Source organism: Sander vitreus, chromosome 24 (genome assembly GCF_031162955.1).
Source record: "Sander vitreus isolate 19-12246 chromosome 24, sanVit1, whole genome shotgun sequence".
Classification (NCBI taxonomy): Eukaryota; Metazoa; Chordata; class Actinopteri; order Perciformes; family Percidae; genus Sander; species Sander vitreus.
This window is the reverse complement of record NC_135878.1, coordinates 8333634-8355338: the sequence shown is the minus strand read 5'-3', so window position 1 is coordinate 8355338 and position 21705 is coordinate 8333634. Positions and strand designations below refer to the sequence as shown.

Genomic DNA, 21705 nt, shown 5'->3' with positions numbered 1-21705 from the left:
GATGGTTACAGTATGTGGACAGGTAAAGAAATAGATTTTCAGGTATCTAAATTAAAAGGATTAGTGAGCCAACAGATCAGTGTGTGCTCCCTGTACATGACGGATCAAGCTGTACTTTAAGTTATTTCTTCACTCTCAACATGAATTTTTGAGCTGACAGCATGTGAACCTTTGACATTATATAAACTGTATGTAGCTGGAGACACACTGCATAATCTTTTATTTTTCATTCAGTGAACCTTGAGCTGGAGCACTCTACCTGGGCCAATGATTTTCCCAATTCCAAACTAACACTTACTTTTTCTGCCACAAATGATTAAGCCCACTATGACTTCATGTGAGTGAGGCTCATTAAAGCATTAGCATCGCATGAAAGCCCAGTGGGAACAGGCCTGCTGTTTAATTTTGGACTTGACACATTTCATATTGTGAAAAATGAAATTCCACTTAACAAAGTGACAGCTGACATTGAGCGTTGACATATTTTTTCATTGTGTATTTATTTTTGTAAGTCAATATTTGAAAAGTGAATGTTATCTGGGCAGTATGTACACGGTGTGTGGGTGGAAGAGAATACATCTACTGTGTATTTTATTTTGTCCCACAGGCCACAATGACAATCTTATTTTTATTAGAAAACAACAAAATATAAGGCCTCTGTTTGTAATGTGTGTACTAAACTTTTACACCTCAAATTGTTAGATATGGTTAAAATGTAATTTAATTTGAAAACAGAAAAACAAGCGTTCAGTCATTCCCTTTTTTGCATTATGCACTCTCCAGTTTGTATTTACGTGTATTTATTTTCTGATACAACCCAAACTGTGGAAAATGGGATCTGTGATCATTACAACTGTAATAAAGTAACTGTAATAAAATGCATTTTAAGGTAACCTAGCTAATCCTTATGTAAATGCTTATGTTGTTATGACTAATGTCCTTCATGATGTTCATAACCAAATAGTTATCGGTCATTTACTAAAACTGCTGTTTTCCTTTTGAGGTTTGGTGGGCTCTTGATGCAAAGCAGTTCACTGTAGCCTTGGCCCTTATTTACACTGCCTGCTCAAAGTAACCCAGTTCATATTATTTGCTCACAGCTGGCACACATCAGAGTGTTATGATGGAATGTCATATGTTCAGGTCTGTTTCATTATGTGAAAACATATACATATAGATGGAATTATTTAGATATCAGTAAGGTTTGGATTGGTTGCACTATGTCCTATCTCTTTGTTTGTACATTTATTTGCCAGGCAGCTATCAAATGAACAGTATAGCCTACCTTAGCAAATATATTGATTGGTAACAGTAATTCATTTCACAATTTATTTTAGCCAGAAAGTGAATCCATAGGTCACGCAATGCATAGGCTAGCTCTTCAGCTAAGGCCACTCACCAATCAGACAACCGTGCATCGAGGCAGCAATTGTTGATTGGATGCGTCGAATCGTCTCTTAGGAGCTGATTGGCCATGTGTTAGCAATGTTCGGATCTGTGTTGGGACCTCGTTCGGAAGCGTTAGGAATCGTTAGGAGATCGTTAGGATGTGTTTGGCAGTCCATTTACTGTTCTTATAGCAATTCTAAATCCGTGTCTGTAAAACCACATTCGTTTTTTTTAACCTACATTACAAAACATATATTGTTGCTATGCTGTAAGCCAAAGCAATAGTATTTTTTGTAAAATGAAGAAAAACTTCGTCACGAACAGGATTCGAACCTGTGCGGGGAAACCCCATTGGATTTCGAGTCCAACGCCTTAACCTCTCGGCCACCGTGACTACAAATGTTTGTGTGTGTTGAAATTAATATATAATGACAAATATGCGGGAGCGATATTTCGTTGAGATTACTTTGTGTCTGATGCAGTCTAATGCCATTGGATAAAACACAAATAAAAACAGCAAGTTGGCAACGTCAAGAGTTAGCATGTTTTGTATTGTTTGTAAAAACGATTTAGCGAGTAACGTTAACAATGTATTGGATTTGATGAAAACAGCCACACAAAACGACTTCATAATGCGCGGTGCATACATAAAACGTTGATCGAGTCTATTCGGCCATGTGTGAATTGTGATTGTTTTGTGCAAAGGTCTTGTTTGGCAGCGCCGACTGCTGGCGTCACTGTCACATTGCGCCACAGCGCTGAAAGTAATTGAATTATCGGTAATGGTAAATTGCATGTTACACGCTGCAGAGATATTGTTAGCCAAAATGAATTAAAGCCCACCACGCAATGTTTTATTTTACTGTATTTTTTGTTGTGACGTAATTAAGAAATGAATGCCGTTTGTTTAACGTCGAGTGAGACTCAGCTCTTCATGCAACGTATCTTATTTCGCATTGCTTCAGATGCTATTCCTTCGTTCTGACTTATTGTGTGTTGTGTAGGGCTGTTTATGTCTCTGTCCGTGATGTCGACATGCCTATCCTGATTCAGTCTGGTTTCCCCATGTGCTGGTATGTTGTATTTGATGTTGACTTTTATTATGTGAAAAATACTGTAAGCTACATTCCGGTGTCAAAGACGCTTGTACTTTTATACAGGAGAAATGCCTTAGAAGCTGAGGGGTTTTATTTTATTTTATTTAACATCTTAGTGAAAGAGACAATGTGTTGTCATACTTTTGTTAAAAATAACACTTTCTATTATACGATTAAAAATAGTTTAATAAAGAGCAGAACTTCTGATAACTGCTGTGGGCTTTCTATGTCTCTGTCCGTGATGTCAACATGCCTATCCTGATTCAGTCTGTTTTCCCCATGTGCAGATGCATATCCACATACACAACGTAATGAGACTGTCTCATAGATAACCCTAGCTCACACTAGAACCTTCTGTCTCAAACGTAATATTAATATTACCAGTCTATGAACGTAACGCATGGCCTGATGCATTTAAGTTCAATGGAATAGTCGAAAAGCATACTACAATTCATTTTTTTTTTTTATGTTCACCTCATCATTCATATTTTTTTAGTGTATATTTTAAGTGCTTTTATATTAACGCCACAATTGTTGATCAACACCACCGGAAATAATTGCATCCACGCGTTTCTTGAATGCAGCGCAGCCTACGTCTAATTTAGACTGCATTTCGATTGGCCTGTGCACGTCACTCACTAAGAGCCCCGCCTTCTTCAGAGGAGCATACATACTTCTCTGGCTGTCGCAGTGAACAAGAAATTTCAACACCACAGACACCAAAATGATCAACTGGAAGGTAAATAGACTCCGATTTATTCGTTTATAGATGTTTTATGCATGTTTTGTTATTATTGTAATAGCTGTTTCGTAGGTTATTTTATGACGGGCTAAACGTTAGGTTGTCTCTGTCACGCTAAGTAGTCCTCAGGCGGTCCGGCGAAAACGCAAGTCTTTCCATTCAGTTTGAATTGGGTGCTGTACCATAGACTACAGCGGTTACTGCCCAGGAGTTTGTGTAACAGCTGACTTTTTCTGCAACAAGCTCCAGCAGCACATAGCAACGCCGCTCCATCTCTTTTTCTCCGTAAAATGAAGTTGCCTTCAAATGCGGTCGGAAATGCGAGATATAGTTATCGATCTGACGGAAAACGATCATTGTGAAATATCAAGTCTACTTGTGCTACATTGAGGGTTACAGAACCCAGCAGCATATCACACAAATGGGCCATTTAAGTGACACTCCCACCACCAACCCTGTGGCCAATCGCCGGACCGAGTGATCTTTAGCTAGTGCGTTTAGGCTGCGACGGTGGGGGGGCCGAGAAAAACCTCAGAGGCCTGTGCAGCGAAAAGTTGAGACATATTCAACTTTTGAAGAAGGGCAACCTGCGGTGGCTAATAATGTAACTGGCGATCATGTCAGTCCATTTTGAGGCGGTGTGAATGTCACATATAGTAAACAGCACTGTCTCTATCGCTGCCATAACTATGAGGGTATGAGGTAACGTTGCTACAGCTGAATGACTTTACATGTCTCGTCTTGCGTTATCTGTCACAACTGTCACAAACTTCACATTTAGCTAGCTAATAAATACAAGTTGAGGTTAAAAGGTGTGTATGCTTGTCATGCTGCCTCTCTGAAGTGTGAGTAGCCGTTATCTTTGTGGCTAAACGAGACACATGCGACACAACACCTAGGGACCTATGAAAGTTGAGAGTAACAGGTAAAGCACTTGTAACAGTTAAAATTGTTGAAATAGGCCTAAATGCCACTTGATGGATTGTAGGCTATGTATGGTGGAGTGTTTTAGGGATTTGGAAGTTGTCTTGAAATTTAGCATGCAGTGTTTCAAAGTCTGAGCAACGAAAATTGTGTAGGCTATATAGTCTTGTTGGAACTACAATTAAGCCCAGAATGCACATGGTTTGCAGCTGCTTCTCTGTTTCACACACCGCCTCCCCCTCTACGTGACTAAATGAACTCCCACCTCCCACTTGAACAGCTGAGGCCTATGTTGGATAAGAGGGGAAGGGGGAGAATCATCTCCAGGATCCCTGAATGTTCCAGAGCTGTGCTTGCTCTTGGGGGGGGGATTACTGGAATTGTTAGGTCTTTGTAAATTTTAGAGTGTGGTCTAGACCTACTCTATCTGTAAAGTGTCTTGAGATAACTCTTATGATTTGATTGATACTATAAATAAAATTTAATTAAATTTTCCCTTCTTTCATTTCCTATTGAGTAGTCACAAAAAGTCAACTTTGTCTATTCTAGCTTGGAGAAAAAGTTGTGCCCTGTAGTCAGTGGTAAGTTTGTCTGGAAGAAAAACAATAATTAAAAGGAAAATGGTTATGAAATCAGAGCAGCTTCAGTCTGAAGAAATGTACATTGGTCTGTAGTTGGCTGGAGACAGAAAACATGCAAAGCCCTCTTCAAACATAAACTCTGTCTATCCTCAGGCTTTGGACAATGTCCCCATGCTTCTGTACATCCTGGCCCTGAAGACACTGCTGCTGTGTATGGCGTTTGCCGGGGCAAAGATCTACCAGAGTAAGAAAGCAGAGCAGGCCCTGAAGAAGCAGCAGGATGAGAGGAGGAGGCTGGCCCAGCAGACGCAGGAGCTCATAGACAACAAGAAGGAGGACTGAGCAGAGAGGAAAAGCTGCTCTACACAGGTAGGCTACTGCACTGTACCTAGCCATAACCTATATGTTAAACATGCCTACAGGGGATGCTTAAAACTGGTAATCGGCTGTTTTACAGGCAGTAGTGATTCATTTTAATATACTCACTTACAATCCGCTAACATGTCTTCAAATCTGTGAAAAGGTCTCTGGTCACAGAGCTGCTAAAACCATCTGTAATATTGGAGATATTTTGAATTATTTCACTTTTTATCACACACAGCAACTTGGTGACTGTATATCTGTCTTTTTGGTCACATAGCCACACACTCAGGTCCACCATAGTTAGTTTTTGCATCACATCCCATCAATTGATAAAGCTAGTCTGAGTCAAAACACATCCAACAGTAACAATCCTCCAAAAATGTCTTTTCTATAGTTTCCTCTGAATGTGATATTTACAGTATATAGGGGTCATTATTAACTACACCAATTAACCATTTATCACCCACTGTTGCACCCAGGGGAAACTAACACTTTGTAGAATATTCATGAACTGCACTGCTACTTGCATGGATATGAACATGTATTTAAAGATTAGACTCATTTTTCGGTCATTGACAGGTTATTGATTGGGATCCATCCCACTAACTTCCCTTTCCCTCCTCTCCAGGGAGACGCGTTACCGACCTGAGGAACACGCCACTTACTCCACATATGAGCCAGATGTCTGACTGTCAGCAACAGGAGGACCTTCCTGTGCTTTAGGGAATAGTTTGTGGTTCCAGTACCAGTTTTTTATTTATATTGTGTAAATGTTTGACTGAACCAGGTTTTTATGAAATGAAGAGATAGCAGTAACCATGTGGTCTCACTGAAGTGAGACTAAGACGAGGGACTGTTAAACAGAGATGGACTCAGTATAAGAACCACAGCAGTATCATTTACAAAACATCCACTCCTTTTTGGGCCTCATCTTTTGTCTTGGTTATACTCGTAGATCTCAACACTTCAATAAGCTTCACTGTGTACACCGGGATAGTGGTACAATCAAAGCTTGTCAAATCTACATATTTTTAAGAATACAGCATGGTATTTATTCTGTAATATTCTTTGTAATTTGTGAGCCAGCATTGTGTCAAATGTGTGTAATTACATTAAATAGTTTGTTCCACATGGTACAGTATTGTTCTGCCTCAATTTCCCAGACTTTCTAGGGGGAAAAAAACTAGGGGTGCACAATTCAGAAAATGTCACAATTCACAATTCGATATCGATTTTTAGGCTCACGATTTGGATTCAAAATACATTTTTTGATTCAAAAACAATTCTTGATTTAAGGTTCACAGTATGTAAATGTAGTTACTTTTCCCATGTGATTGCAGTACACATACAATTTAAAAGAAAAGAAACCGCAAATTAAATGTAGTTTGATATTACTTTATATGTCTTCATACAAAAATAAACTTTTGCAACTAAAAACTGCAAAGTGCCAAGCTTTGGCCAGCTTTCAAATACATTTAATTCAAGTATGAAATAAAACTGTTAAATAAAAAGAGCTTTTCGTTCAGAGTTTAGAGCATTGATTGGTTGACTGGCATGTTAGGTACTTTAGGTTGTTGTTGTTGTTCGTCCAGTCTTTAATGTTAATCTCTGGGTGATGGCGGACCGTGAGTTCTCAAGATTGTGGTGTTTCCATAATACTTAACTTTCACTTTGCAAAGCCTGCATATAGCATGATTCTGTGAGGTTTGCACCGACTAAACTACTTCTGCTGCACTCATTCTTCTTTTGATTATAAGGAGTGCCCGGGCGTCAGTGTGAATTTGACGCAGCGCCATTCATGGGAATGGCGAGCTAAACTCATTTCAGGACAATAGTATACACGCCATTACAAAAAATAAAAATAAATAAATAAATGATGAATCGATTTTTGGAATTCTGTGAATCGATTTTGAATCAATAGAGCTTGAATCGCGATACGAATATGATTCGTGAGTGTCAGCTTTTATCAGACTTAAACTCTGCCATAATGGAGCGTTCCAGCCATCTGATTACTGTCCAAATAGTTCTTACTCATTTTCCTTGTGTTTTTTTTATTTTTTTAACTATTTATCATAGTCCCCCTCCTGGGTGTCGATGGCAGTTTCTATTCCTGGCAAGACAACTGGTCTATTTAATGTATTAAGTAAATTTCCATCCTCTATACTCTTCTGCTTTGACGTTTTGCCAGTTTTTGCTTTGGTTTTCAGAGCTCTGTCTCCAGTGAAGAAGCAGCAGCGTCCTCTGCAGTTTGTAAAGAGAAGTGACTAAGTTTGCAGCACACTGTCTTCCCAGGCGGTCTCCCATTCAAGGACAGAGTCTTTCAGAACATCGGTTGAGTCCAAAATAACGCACAGTTCGGCCTCTTTGTCCCAGTTACACTATGCTATATTATAGAAAGTATTAGCACTGATGCATTAGGCCTACTTAGTGAGCAGCATGTTAATGTGGTAGCAGAATGTTTCTATAAATGCACACAGATTCATGATGGACATCTTTAAAGGGTTATTTAGTCTTTTATTTCCGCTTACGGCCATAGCACCCTAAACACGCTCGATCTCAGACCAGGGTCGCAGCTGGTCAGTAGGTCTACTTGGATGAGAGACTGCCTGGGAATACCGGGTGCCGTAAGCTCCTTTACTCCTTTAAAAACAGCAGAGGATGTTGCTGCTTCTTCAATGGAGAGAAAAAACTGGGAGACGATTTAGTCGCCAATAACAGGATTACCATTCATAGCCTAGCTTACATGTTTTAACCTTGTTTTTTACACTCAACGGCCTTTTCTGTAGCTACTTTTAAGTAGGCTAGGCTACAGTAGGCTACTTGAGCTATGCACTTTACTTAAGTATTTATGCTACTTTTTATGGATAGCCTAGGCTACTTATCCACTACATTTTAGAGGGACATTTTGTAGGCCTACATGAGTAGGCTGCTTTACAGATTTAGCTTTTACATACATATGATCAGTAGCCTATATAAAATATGATGCCTTGTTTAGGCTACAGTGAAGTATATTTTTTTTACAGTTGTCTTGCTACTAAGAAGCCCAGAGACCCCCTTCCTGTCCTGATCATCTCGAAGGCGCAGCCGCGACGCCTGTCTGTCAACAACTTGAGCGGATATTCTCGCTGATCGCGGCTCTTAAGGAACCCGCTCCATGAAGACGGATGGATGGCGTGAGGAAAAAGGAAAGAGACTGGATTAAAACAACAGAACGAACGTGCAGTTTCTTGTGAATTATAAGGTCAGTCAGAGGCTGAACGGCCACACACACACACACACACACACACACACACAAACACGTCGCGTCCACGTTATTTAATAACGTTGTACAGCCTGCTGCTTTGGCTGTTTGGGGCAAATAGCCTACACAAACAAACGTGTGTGCAGTAAATTATTGTTACAGGATTCACATCAGGGCAACTGAAGGAGAAACGCATGGATAGATTTTTTTCTCCCATATATTTCAAACAAGTAAGTAATTTTTATTGGCTAGAAATGGGAAAGTTTTTTTAAACTTACAAATACAGAGCTGACACCGCACCGGAGCCTACTGCCCACATAGATCTGGGGAGGTTTATCCTCACTAATTTCTTGCTGAATTTCCAACTGATTTCAAGCAGTTTGCTTTGCTACTAATGCCAGACATGTAGGCCTATTTATAATACAGGATGGCCTTTTAGCATAAAGTTGAACAATGTTGCGTTTACTTCACACAAGAGCAGCCATTTTCCCCTGTTGCCATGGGAACGTTATGAAGTGACGTAATTACGCGACGTGAACATCACCGAAAAGCTGCAAACCCCGCGATGAAGCCACGATGAAACCGCAGTTTTTTAAGAGAACGTGCCGCATAATCAAGGATTTTTGCAACGATCACAAAAAAACTCTTTCTGGAAGGACTGTCAAAGTAGTAGTTTTTGATGCTTTTTTTTTTTTTTTTAAATGTTCTTTCGCCGCTTTTTTTTTAAATGTTTTTGTACACTCAAATCCACAGTCACAAAGTGCATTCACACAAAACAGAACAGCCTGTGACAGGGTAGTTGCTGTCCCCTTTACAAGTGGGTAAATTCTGAAAAACCATCGCAACTAGTGTAGAGTGATGATAAAGCGAAGCAATATGCAATTACAGTAGTCGAGCTGCATGACCACTTTTGCGTCTTTTAAAACTCAAAACTGGTCTAACACTGCACATATTTGTAGATGGTTAAAGTGGTCAACAAGAGTCAACAAACCAAATATTACACGCTGCATTAAACTGAAGTTAATAAACATTGAGGAGCAAAAGCATTGGAAATTGAATAAAATCCTAAATTCTGTTGATGAGGTTGTGTTTGTGTGTCTCTTAGTCATCTTAGGTGGCGGACCACATACTGTACGGGACCGAGCAAAGTTCGATGGCACCATCGATCGCGTTCTGAATTTGGGGTGGAGCTGGTGTGTCTGGCAGGATACATGAGGATCCTCACGGGCACATTTGTCAAGAAATGGAACGTTGTGAAAAAAATGCTGTTTGAACTAATGTTCTTAAGTTTGCAGAAGCTGATGTGGTGGGTCACAGGAAGGTGTTTTACATTGGGTGTTTGTTACTGGGATAGGTAAGCTGCTGAACATCCATCCCTGCTGCCCAAGTTCAAGGGGGTGAATTACTGGAATTGTTGGGAATTAATGGAATTGTTGGGTCTTTGTAAATTATAGAGTGTGGTCTAGACCTACTCTATCTGTAAAATGTCTTGAGATAATTCTTGTTATGATTTGATACTATAAATAAAATTGAATTGAACTCCCAGAAGCAGGCTCTACAGGCTGGGGTACAGGTCGCTGGCTGCATGGTCCATTTTGTAGCAGCAAGTATGACATACTATGGAAACAGACATTGAACCAAGAGCTTTTTCATACAGCCATTGGTTTGTTCATCTGTGTTTAGGAAGAGGTGGATGCAGGAGCCATCATCGTGGAGGAGGCAGTGCTAGTGCTGGTCAGCGACACAGAGGAGAGTTTGTCGGACAGAATCGGAGAGGCAGAGCACCGAGCCTTCCCCGCCACTCTGGAGCTGGTGGCCAGCGGCGCGGTCAGGCTCGTAGAGGACGGACACATCGTGAAAGTCCAATTCTCAGAGTTACAGAACACACATCCAGCTTGGCTTTACTGCCAGCCATTAACAACGGTTTACTCATATCTATGGGTTTACCTGCAAACTGCTTTTTCTAGATTGTCATGTCAGTTGAGTTAGTAGCTTGCATTATTCATTACAGCGAGGTGGTCTTTCTGCTGGGCCTTGGGCCTGTCACACCACCTGTGGTGGACTGTGCATGGCAGGGCCGTCCTCTTCCCTGAGGCAGGCCTAAACCTGACCGCATACCGCAAGGTTTTGGTGCAGGGTCTTCAGCTGGGGACCACCGCTCATTGACCTTTCGCCCCTTAACCCAGAACATCTCCTGGTGGGGGGCAGTGCACAGGGACGTCTCTCTGACACCCCCTGCAGCAAAACCTAATTGGATGTTACTCCCCAAGCCTTCTCAGCTTCCTCAGAGAGCTCTTTGGTGGATCTGCTCAGTGTGGCTCCATGTAGTCCCAGGTCCTTGAGCAGGCGTGATGTTGATCTGCCCACAAAGCCTTTGGCTTCCACCTCCACCAGGTACAGTCTCACACTCCATCCACTTTCTCTGCACTCCGCAACCAGGTCTGCATACTTCGCCTTCTTTCTCTCATTGGCAGTTTCCAGTCCCTCCTCCCATGGCACTGTCAGCTCAATCAGTATTGCTGACTTCACAGCTGCAGACCACAGCACCACGTCTGGTCTTAAGGTGGTGCTGCATATCTCCTGTGGGAACTGGAGCTGCCTACCCAGGTCTTCCCTCGATCTTCTTGGCGGGTGGTCTCTCGCTGGTATGCATTGTGGGTTCCCCCTGCCTGAGAAAGTGGATCCTGCATTGGCTCTCTGATGGACTCTGGTTGTTTGCCTCCTGCCGACTTTTCTCCAGTACCTCTGCCAGCTTCCTGAGCACTTGGTCGTGCCGCCATCTGAGTCGACCCTGTGTCAGTGCTGTTTGCAGCCCGACAGAACATGCTGGAGTGAGGCATTGATGGTCCTGCAGAGGTCACAGGATTGCTCTGTTCCAAGCCATTGGTTGAGGTTTTGAGGGCTTGCGAGGGTGTCGTATGTTGCCCTAATGAGGAAACTGAGCCGAGCCTGTGGCAGTTTCTAGAACTCTGCCCAGCTGCTTTTTGGCTCGCGACACCCTCCCAAGTTGTCCACCGCCCCTGTGCCACAGACCTCACTCTGAGCTCCTCCTTCTCGATCCTGGTGACCTCTGCAACAACAAATATACATACATGAAATTGTAGCAGTTCAACTACTTGTGTATAGAAGCCTCATACTTGAATAAAAGTGATAAAAAAGTCATAGTATGTCGCAAAAATTATAAAAAGGCCATAGTATAGCTCAGCAAGATAAGGTGAAGGTAAAGTCTTAAGAAGATTGGAGGTTGAGAGTTCAATCCCTCTGAGGTGTTGTCTAGTTTCAAAATCTGAAACTGGAAGGGAAAAGTCAAATACTTGAAACAGTAGTACAGTGCAATAGCTCAGTGTGATGGAATGCTGGTGTGAGGGCCTGCAGGTCATGGGTTCAATCCTTCTGACAAACAATTTATTTAGAGGTGTATAATATAAAGTGTGAACAACAAATAATAGAACAAAAAGCTGAGATATCAGCTTCAGGAGTGGCTCACTGAGATAACCTACTGACTCAACAATCTGAGGTTCAAGGATCAAATCCCATGTTTGGCTTGACAGTTTTTCAACTTCTCTCCTGAAATGTGAACAATAAATACAACTTCCAACCAGTGCAAAGTATCAGATCAGGTAGCTCAGCAGGATGAACTGCTGCTTGAAAGAACACAATAGTTGTGGGTTCAATAGTCACAAGGAGTGTACCTTATGATGAAGTTCAACATCCAGGAATATGAGGTCCTTCACCCAGGAGACTGGGGTTTGTGTCTTGTGTGTTATGGAAAAGTACTTTCCAAAACTGAACTGTCTGAGTCTCCATAAGATGCTGAGGACAGTTGGGATTAGGAAGGTAGTTAACCATGACATGTGGGACATGAACCCTGGTCTCCTGGGTGAAAGCCCTGTGTTGTCTTTATGACACTTAGAGGAAAAGTTGGAAAAAAAAATCATGGTAGTGCAGTTGGAAAAGGGTAAGGTGTGCACAACCCCAAGGGGGTTGTGCACACCTTTTAGGACAGTTGGGGAAACCCTGGTGGTGGTTGGAGTGCTTTGCTGCTCCCTGGCTGCTACCAGGATTTCTCCAGCTGTCTGGGCCCCAATGCTGCCCCAGGGGGTGGGCATTGGGGTTGCTGGTGGGCGCCACCCCTTTGGTGATGCCCTGGGGGGGTGGTGCCTGCCTTGCCTTGTGTGCATCCTGCTGGGGCATGCTGGATGTGAACCTGAGTCTCCTGGGTGAAGAGCTGATGCTTATTTGACTCTGCTGCCATCTCTGCCGCCACCTCCAGCAGTTACAGCGTGCAGTTAAGACGAACTGTTGGGTTTAGGAAAGAAAGAAATTTTCTGTGAAATGTAGGATACAAACCCCAGTCAGTCAGGGTGATTGAACCCAAGACCTGTGTGTCCTCTAAACAGCATTCCATCATGCTGAGCTATCTGATCTTATACTCTGCACTGGTTGGAAGTTGTATTTATCCTTCACATTTCAGAGGAGAGAGGTTGAAAAACTATTGAGACAAATGTGGGATTTGATCCTTCAACCTCAGATTGTTGCGTCAGTAGCTGATCTCAGTGAGCTACTTCTGAAGCTGACATTTCAAGTTTCCATTCTATTATTGGTTGTTCACACTTTGTCCTTGTAGACTAATTGATTTAATGTGACAAATAAAATGGATTGATTAATTGGCTGATTGATTAATTGGTTGATTTATTTATCTGCTAAGTGATCTGGTAATTGGTTGATTAATGTATTAATTTATTGGGTAATTTGTTGATTACTTAATTGATTAATTAGGAATAGCTCACTGAGATAAATTACTGACTCAACAATCTGAGATTGAAGGATTGACTGGAGGTTGAGGGTTCCATCCCTCTGTGGTGCTGTCATTTTCAAAGTCTGGAAGGAGAAAAAGGAACTTGAGAAAAGTAGAAACTAGAGTTGACGAAAAATATGTTTTTTACGTCCACTTTTATGGCATGCACAGTGTAGAGTACATAATATATACTACCACTATTACTTACTTTTTTATTTAAAAAAATCATGACATACTCATCTTGGTAGAAAAAGAGAGTTTATTTGATTATTCTGGTTCAGTAAATTTATGTTTCTTAAAAAGAGATAAAAGACATTGCAATCCAGCTGACACAAAGAAAAAGTGTCAAACCCTAATATTAGGGCTGCAACCAGGGGTGAAAGAAGGCTGGTGTGCTGCTATACTGTGGATTGGTTACTCTGCTTAGAATAGTACTTTACACATAAAGCTCTTATAAATATAATATGGTACAGTAAACATACACATTCTGCCTGCATGTCTACTTTTACTTTAGATACTTCCTGTACATTTAGCAGCATATAAAACATCTTATATAGCAGTCAAATAAAATGTTTAGATGATGCACAGACTATTATAGTTACTATTAGTTACTGTAATCGAATAATATATTATAAAATAACTGATGTGGGCCATTCTTCTGCATAATCAGTACTTTTACTTTTGATACTTTAAGTACACGTTGCTGTAAATACTTGCATACTTTCAACTAACTAACATATTTCAATGCATGGCTCTTGTATTTGAGTTTCTTTACGCTGGTTTCGTTTCTTTTACTCTACAATCTGAATAATTATATAAAGTCATAGACTAAATGGTTTGAGTGAATTTCCTTTATGGTTCCTGCTTCTTTTATCAGTTTGACTGATTAAATTAATTTACATTTTTCTGCATTTAGTACTTTGAATACGTCAAATACATTTTCCTGATTGTACATACTTTTATTCAGGTAACATTTCCAATGCAGGATCTTTATCTGTAACAGAGTATTTCTACAGTATGGTATTATAGTTTTGCTAAGTAAAGGATCTGTATACTTCCTCCACTGCTGGTTTTAGTCTTTATTTCACCATGTAGCCAAATATGTGTAACTTCTATTAATTAAGCCATCTTTTTTTCAACAGCAGAGGAAACTGATGTGTTTGTTTTGTTTTACACCAACAAGGCAGGTTGAACACTATTAAAATCCTTCTGTGTCTGATAGTTAAACATTAAATGTCTAAAATGAAACAATAACAAATATAAGAAAATAAATTGTAAATAATACAAATGAACAACATAATAAATTAATATAAATGGTCTTCAATTAAAATTAAAAGTTAGTATATTCAAACTATTCATTTGTACAGTCTGCCTTTATAAAAGTATTTTGTTTGAGGAGACTGATGTGTAAACACCATACATGAAGGGGTGAAGGTACGTCATCGTGACGTAGGTTGTATACAAGGAAGTGGATTGTGATCGTGCCGCTACATAGCTTTAATTTACAGCTTTTATGCAGCATGTTAGCGGCACTTTGAGTAAATCTGACTCAAGCGTTTAAACGGCAACACCGTGTAAAAGTCTAACGTTACCAACAACACAAAACTCGTTACGTCACTTACTAAATGGTGAGCCAGGAGCACGTGCAGGTGGATAGCGAGTCTGGTAACTGAAGAGAACATGTCTGCAAGTCATCCCACATCAGTTTACTGCGTAGACAGTTAAAGAAGAACTACTTCCTACTGCCACGCACGAAGAGGAGACTAACGACAAGTTTACGGCGGAGGACTCTTTCCTATTGGTTGACGCCCTGGAGAAATGGTGCGTTCATCCCACCTGGGAATATCAGGGACTGCCCCCGTGATTACGTTGTTTTTGTCTGGAGAAGGGCAGTGGCTCAGCAGTGCTGTCAGCTTTTCTGGCATCAGTGGTTGGACCTTCAGCTCTATAACTGAGTTTAAAGAAAAGACAATTTCCATGCCCAGCCAATACAGTTTACTTGTTGTAAATGAATAGGAAGAAAAATCTTAAATAGAACCATGCATTTCTCTCTCAGTTGCACTGATGTGAGTCCTGCAGCAGCACAGGTGCACAGCAAAGACAGCTCCCTGTAACAATGTTTCACTGCAGCCTGTCAACACATCACTGGGGAGACTTTTACATTCACGTCAGGTATTCATGCTTTAAATGTGCAAGTTTCTGAATTGTATAGGTGGTTTTCCTTTCCTTCCTTTTTATTCTTTAGACAGAGTGTCTCCTGCCCCGCTTAAGTGGAAAAGTGGACGTCCTTCTCTTCAACCCTCCCTATGTGGTCACACCTTCAGAAGAGGTGGTACAGACTCACACTTGGATCATATATATATTGGTCTGCCTCATTAACAGACGTCACTGCCGAGAATGATTTTTCTGTGCCGAGACAACAGCCCATTTATCGGCCTGACCGACGTATCAGTCAAGCTTTTTTTTTTTATAGACGGATGCAGGGCCGTCCTGGAGTCGAAGTCCGTGGAGGACAACGCAAACCTGGACTCACTTCATAATGTTATACCATCAGAAATTTGTGTGAAATGTTGTCATAATTAGCGTAGGATTTCTTGAGTTATGGCCAAAAATGCATTTTGTGAGATCACAGTGCTCACACAGGTCATCAGTGCATCCTTGAGTCCAAGTGTACATCCACCCCCCAAACATTTTGAAAGACGCAACAATGATTCACTGCAGCCTGTCATCACATCATCACATGAGCCCTTTACATTCTCATTTCAGGTATTCACATGCTTTAAGTGCAAGATTTTAACTTTAAAGATGGGTTTCCTTTTTTAGGGGGTTTCTCCTGCATCGCTTATGTGGCAAAGTCTGTCCATCCGGTGTTTCCATAGGAGCTAAACAAACATGGAATGGTCACAAATAAATCCTCTAAAAAGATTAGAACTTTGAAGTGAATGGAAAACGGGACACAGTATTGTCTGCAGGGACTAATGTTAACGGCAGAGGAAAGCTTTAAAGGATACATCAGACAACTGGTGTGAAAGTTCACAGCATGAGAAACAAATGCCACACAAAACAACTCCCTGCATTCACCCAAGCAGCTTTAATAATGAAATAATAGATTCAGCTACACATTCAAAAATTCTTAATTACATCAACATACTTTCTCCAGATAATATTACAAATTGGACTGCCATGACCTTTTGTTTTATTTATTTAGATGTGCAACTCCATTTTCTTTAAAAGGTACAATTGTAATGTAATTTTGTTCCAAGTATGATGCTATACACAAGAAGTCCAATTATGGACATGACAATCTGAAGAAAAAAAAATGAAAGTTTGGGGTATTGGAACAGTAAAAAGTTACCTTGTTAGTGTGTCTTTAGCATTATAAAACCAGTTTTAAGTATCCTCAAGAGGGGATCCTCATGAGCCAGACACACCAGCTTTACACCAAATTCTTCCAGCATGTGAACGACGGTGCCATCAAACTCTGCTCGGCTCCCGTACCGTTTGTGGTCCACAACCTGAGTTGGGTTAGGGTCAGACACACAAACACAACTGCATCAACAGAATTTAGGCATCTGTTGAGTTTCAGTAAATGTATTATTCTTGATTCTTCAAGATGCAGAAGTTGTCATGCAGTTCGACTACTGCAAGTTCTTCCAACAGGTGTAAACCAAAAAGGACTCAACTGGTTCCAACTACAACCTTTAGAATGAAAACCAAGGGAAAAGACCATATAGTTAACGAGTTAGGACTGATTTTCAGATCTTACCAACCTGTGAAAAGGACAGCAACTAGTCTGGCACATGGTTGTTTTGTTTTGTGTGAAGCACTTTGTGACAATGGTGTTGATAAGTGTTACAAATAAACTAATTATTAATAATATTTACCAGTGTCTGGATGCCGGCGAGCGATGCTCTCTTCAGGCCCTGAGCTCCAGGTCTGTTGGAGTTTACCACCACAATCTCCGCAGAGCTGGATGGACCCCGGGCCTTCTCTATCAGCGCCTGCAGACAAACATACCAGAGGATTTTTAAGACCGGTCGTAAGGACAATAGTTGTAGATGCACAAACAACTTGTTTCCAACTATGTTCCTGTCAGATACAATGGTGGGATAATTCAATCAATCAGCCATTAATCTATAAATGATCACTCACGAAATATGCCGTCTCACCGGTGGTAGAATGTCTTATAGGAGAGGAGTGGATGGGACTTTGTTCTGTTTTTCACTCTTTGGCAGAATTTGCCAAAATGTAAACAAAGCAGGCTCAAATTGTAGCCCCCAGCTAATTCACTGATTAGATAGCAACAATATATGTGTTGACGTTGAAGTTGCTTTGACTTTAAAAAAAATTAAATACCTGTTGACCATCAGTGAGCAGCCAACAGCAGGTAGAAGTAGGCGACCTGCTTTTCAACACTAGATGTCAGGCTTCACACAAGTCCTTTTAACTGGCTAAAACTACTCTGATTTTATAGTGGTGCTCCCGAGTCCCCAAATGTATTTCTATTTCCTGGTTAATGATTAGAAAATCAAGAAAATAAAAAAAATAATCAACAAAATACACCACACTACAACATTGATTATGGTAAATATATATATCTATAGATATAGATATATATACTGTAGACAACTTTAGAACAACTTTTATTTTGAAAAAAAAAAAAATGTTTTAAGTCACTTGTAGCTTTGCCTTAAACACAATCACCTCCAATTTCATGTAGTTTTCTTAAATTCCTTTTTATAAATTAGAATGGTATATTATGCATGCAATACCGCATTAGCCGCTTAGGTTCTCATCTTCCACAGAAAAAAAAAAAAGATAGAACACAAAAATCCCTTAAAAGTCCAGATGAAGCTGCTTGGAAAAGGGTGGTTGGAGAAGCCCCAGCATGAAGCGATGTACACAGTTTGCGGTTGCATAGTACAGTACATGAAGTTCCTCATTTTAAAACAGCATGCCGCTTTGTATTGCACATTACTGAAACTTTGTATACTGGACCTTGCTGTTGTTCCAAGTGTCCCACATGGGTCGTCATCGTCTCATTTCAGCACATGTTATACAGCAAATAGCATCTCTCAAAGACATTATGTACATTTATTTGTTAGAAAAATAATCGCCAGCAAATATTCATCTATTACTTTTCTACTGGAATAAATATTTGTTCTTTTGCTTATTGTGTTTTCTTTTCCTCTTTTGTTTTACACTTTACCAAATAAAATTCTCCCTATAAGTTCTGTATTTTGTGGTCACCTTTAGGTTTAATCTGTGAAAAATAAAATTAGTAAGGAGTTTCAATTTGAGACAAAAGTTTGGCCATAGGTGAAGGTGAAACAAAAGTAAAAGAAAGACAGGACAGACAGTGTGGCATTGTTTTTGTTCAGATCTAATTCCACAACTCAAAGGGGACAACATCTCTCATGATTTTCAGGCATTCACTAAGCGAGGGATGGTGGGACGCTGGTCTAGAAATCCCTTCTGATTGTCTCAAGCAGCCCAGCTCAACATTGGTTGGTTTGAGTTTGAATGGAAAATGGCTCGCTGTTCAATCAACCAATGGGATTTATGCTACGGGGCAGAATGAGACAGATAAGTGTGCTTGTAAACAGTCGCATTACACACTTTAACTTTCTTTTTCATTTGCAGTCTTGGTGTTTCGGTCCACTAACAAACAGTGCATACCAAGGAGACTAACAGGGAATGTGGGCAAAGAAATCAATGGATTCTTATGTAGGCTTATATATAATAATCTGTGCCCAAACACCAGTTTCACATAGTGGGAACAGTTACTCAAAAAACATCCTAGTTTTTTTTGCTAATTCTTTTGTGCTATACAAGTTTTTCCCATTTAATCCAGATCTATACAAAGTGATCGATTAAGAGATAAACCTTACACCTTATTATATATTTAAATCAATAAATTAAAAGCTGCTTTGCTCCACGGGAAAACATTTGCTCTGTATTTAATTTCAGGTCAGGTGTTCTCATTAGGCCTCGCAAATTAGGTCCCTTGAAACTGTGTCAGGCTGTAAAATGTTTGGGGACAGTCAACTATCTCTTATATATGACGGAATTTACATCTCTTAAGATTCATACACAGAATTTGTAACACAGTAACAGATGGTGCACTTTCAAGAAGTTCCTCCTGACCAGTTTCCTTAAAGAAGAACATATTATTAAGACTAGAAGTCTAAATCTGCTACCAGTCCTAGGTATTCAAATCTTAGCCATTTAGAGTGCAATCTGTATAGATCTCAAAACAAAAATAGCTCATTATATTTATGGAAATGGATCCTCCATTGAGCCAGTATTTATCTTCTGAGTATTTTGTTAGGAGGTTCATTCACTGTTTGCAAGACGCCGAGCTGATCTGGTGCTGCAGCGGCCACTATACTGTACATCATGTTTGTTAGAAGGGAATGTCTAAACATGACAAAGAATAAAACTCTTCTGACAGATATGGTCCGTTATACTGTACAATTCTGATATCAGAGAGCAAATCAGGAAATGAATCGCTGTTTAACTGTGATTTTTTTTTTTTTTTCCCTTTAAAAAATATTCCCTGGCAGTGTGTTTTTTTTTGTTGCGTCTTTCTTGGTTGAGGCACAATATGAAGGAAGAAACCTGAGAAAAACTTTACCACTAGAAAATACATGGATCGATTGATTGATTGATTGATTGAAATTTGTCAAATAAATTCAAAATGTATTTGATTTGAAGTCTTCTATCATTTATTTATGTCAGGTTTCGTCCTCCATATGAGTAAAGGAAATAACAATTTGATTTGTTTGTGGCATTAGAAAGGATCATCTAGTGAAGGCAAACTAACACGCTGTCAGAACTGAAAATAAGCTTGTTCATCATTATACAGTACATGAGTAAGACACACTGCCAGGACAACACTTAAAATCAGATGACACACTTTACTCAGTTTTTCGTCTCCCTTTTAAAAATCTATGGAAACCACCAGCATCCAAAAAGTCCCATTATTGTATTATCTCCACATGACAAACTGTTCAAACAACTTGTGTTCTTGTGGCTCTCGTAATTCCTATATTCTTGTCCCGCTAAGATAACTTAACTATCTCATTATTTCAAGATAACAAATGTTGCTTACTCTCTCCTGGTGCTTCTTTCTCTCAGAAAGGTGAGGAGGAATGACTTTGTGGAAGACCTTTGCCCTGTGATAATCAACGACAAAAAACTATTTAATGTTCTATTTAGCCGAATGTATTATTAATTTAAATAATTTAAATAATTGGCTAGCTAGAACAGTTTGTTATCTGGAGATGAGATAATTAAGTCCTAATCACAAGATAATTTAATATCTTAAAGGAAAAATATATGTACAGTATATTATGATAACGATAACAAGCCTTAAAAACATTAGCAACCACAGCAGCTCTCTGCTTTCATACAAAGTACCACGTGGGTTCGGTAAACTCTTGTCCATGTTAGCTTTAATTAACCTTTTTGTGAGGGCTGTTAGAAGGTAGAACATAAACTGTCTAACATAATTCTGAATTAATAGAAAACTGTTATTATGGCGACTCCACGTTTGAGTCATGCAATCCACTTTAACTATTTAATACTTTCAGAATGACATAAGTTTTCTGTTTAGCCGTTTCAGTGTATTGAGTTACAAACCGCAGGGATCCGGAGATATTATTTATCTGTAATCTGGGCCATCTTTTTTGTTTTATTTTTTTTTGGGAGAGATGTGCCCTATACTTCTACAAACATCAACTCGATTACAGTAGGGTTCTATTTTACGTTTGGAGGGAACATGCTCTGCAGTCAGGACAACATGCCAGCTACACAGAGAATGAACATGATGCAACCGATCCTGCCATGTCACACATTGAATGCTTTAATCCCCTAAAACCACAGGAAGGAACTCCAATGGCCATGTACCAATTGCATGACTTAACCACCATCTGTACCTATGTTTTAACGCTATACGACTTTGATTTCAATGCTAATAAATGCAAAACAACCTGCAGTTTCAGCAGCAGATGCTCTTCAATGGTGGTCTATCAAACTAAAAAACTGTTCCCAGTCCTATTCTTCACGCTGGCAGGGCCCAAAATATCAGAGAGAACATTCCAAATGGCTCAAAAGGTTCTCACTGCATTGGTTTTTATGCTGGTCCACATCTCAACAACATCAAACGGCATCTCAAGTAGTATTTTGCTATTGTATTTCACTATACTATCTGACGGACTGTCACCGCTATTGCCTGCTCTAACTCTCTAAGTGCTAGCTGTTAACAACAGAAGCAGTATTGCCTTCTCCTACAGTGTAACTGAGATCTGATCCCAGTACCATCAGAATCTGCTCCGCTTATGACGGTGAGGGTCGTCAACCAAATGAAATCCTAAATCTATGCTACAGAAAAGCTGGCCTTGCTCAAAGTGACTTTCAAATAGCAAAATAGTTTGGGAATATGAAGCACCAGTTTTCAAAACTAGCAGCCAGATATCATCTGCACACCCCCCACACAAACCTACCACCTTTCCACACAATCAGGTGATTTAGAAAATTGGACCTCCGTATCTACACCTCATTATAAG

General features: G+C 40.0%; 1 protein-coding gene and 1 non-coding gene across 2 annotated transcripts; one reads left to right on the top strand and one right to left on the bottom strand.

Moving 5' to 3' along the window:
- Window positions 1–1701: 1701 nt before the first annotated feature.
- Window positions 1702–1783, bottom strand: trnas-cga (transfer RNA serine (anticodon CGA)). The gene has a single exon. It is a non-coding gene; the product is annotated as a tRNA-Ser (tRNA).
- Window positions 1784–3116: 1333 nt separating this feature from the next.
- On the top strand, window positions 3117–6391 carry smim11 (small integral membrane protein 11). The gene is made up of 3 exons (XM_078243414.1): window positions 3117–3225; window positions 4887–5102; window positions 5725–6391. Exons 1-2 carry the CDS (start codon window positions 3211–3213, stop codon window positions 5073–5075), a joined length of 204 nt encoding a protein of 67 aa, XP_078099540.1. The 5' UTR covers window positions 3117–3210; the 3' UTR covers window positions 5076–5102; window positions 5725–6391.
- The last annotated feature ends 15314 nt before the right edge of the window (window positions 6392–21705 follow it).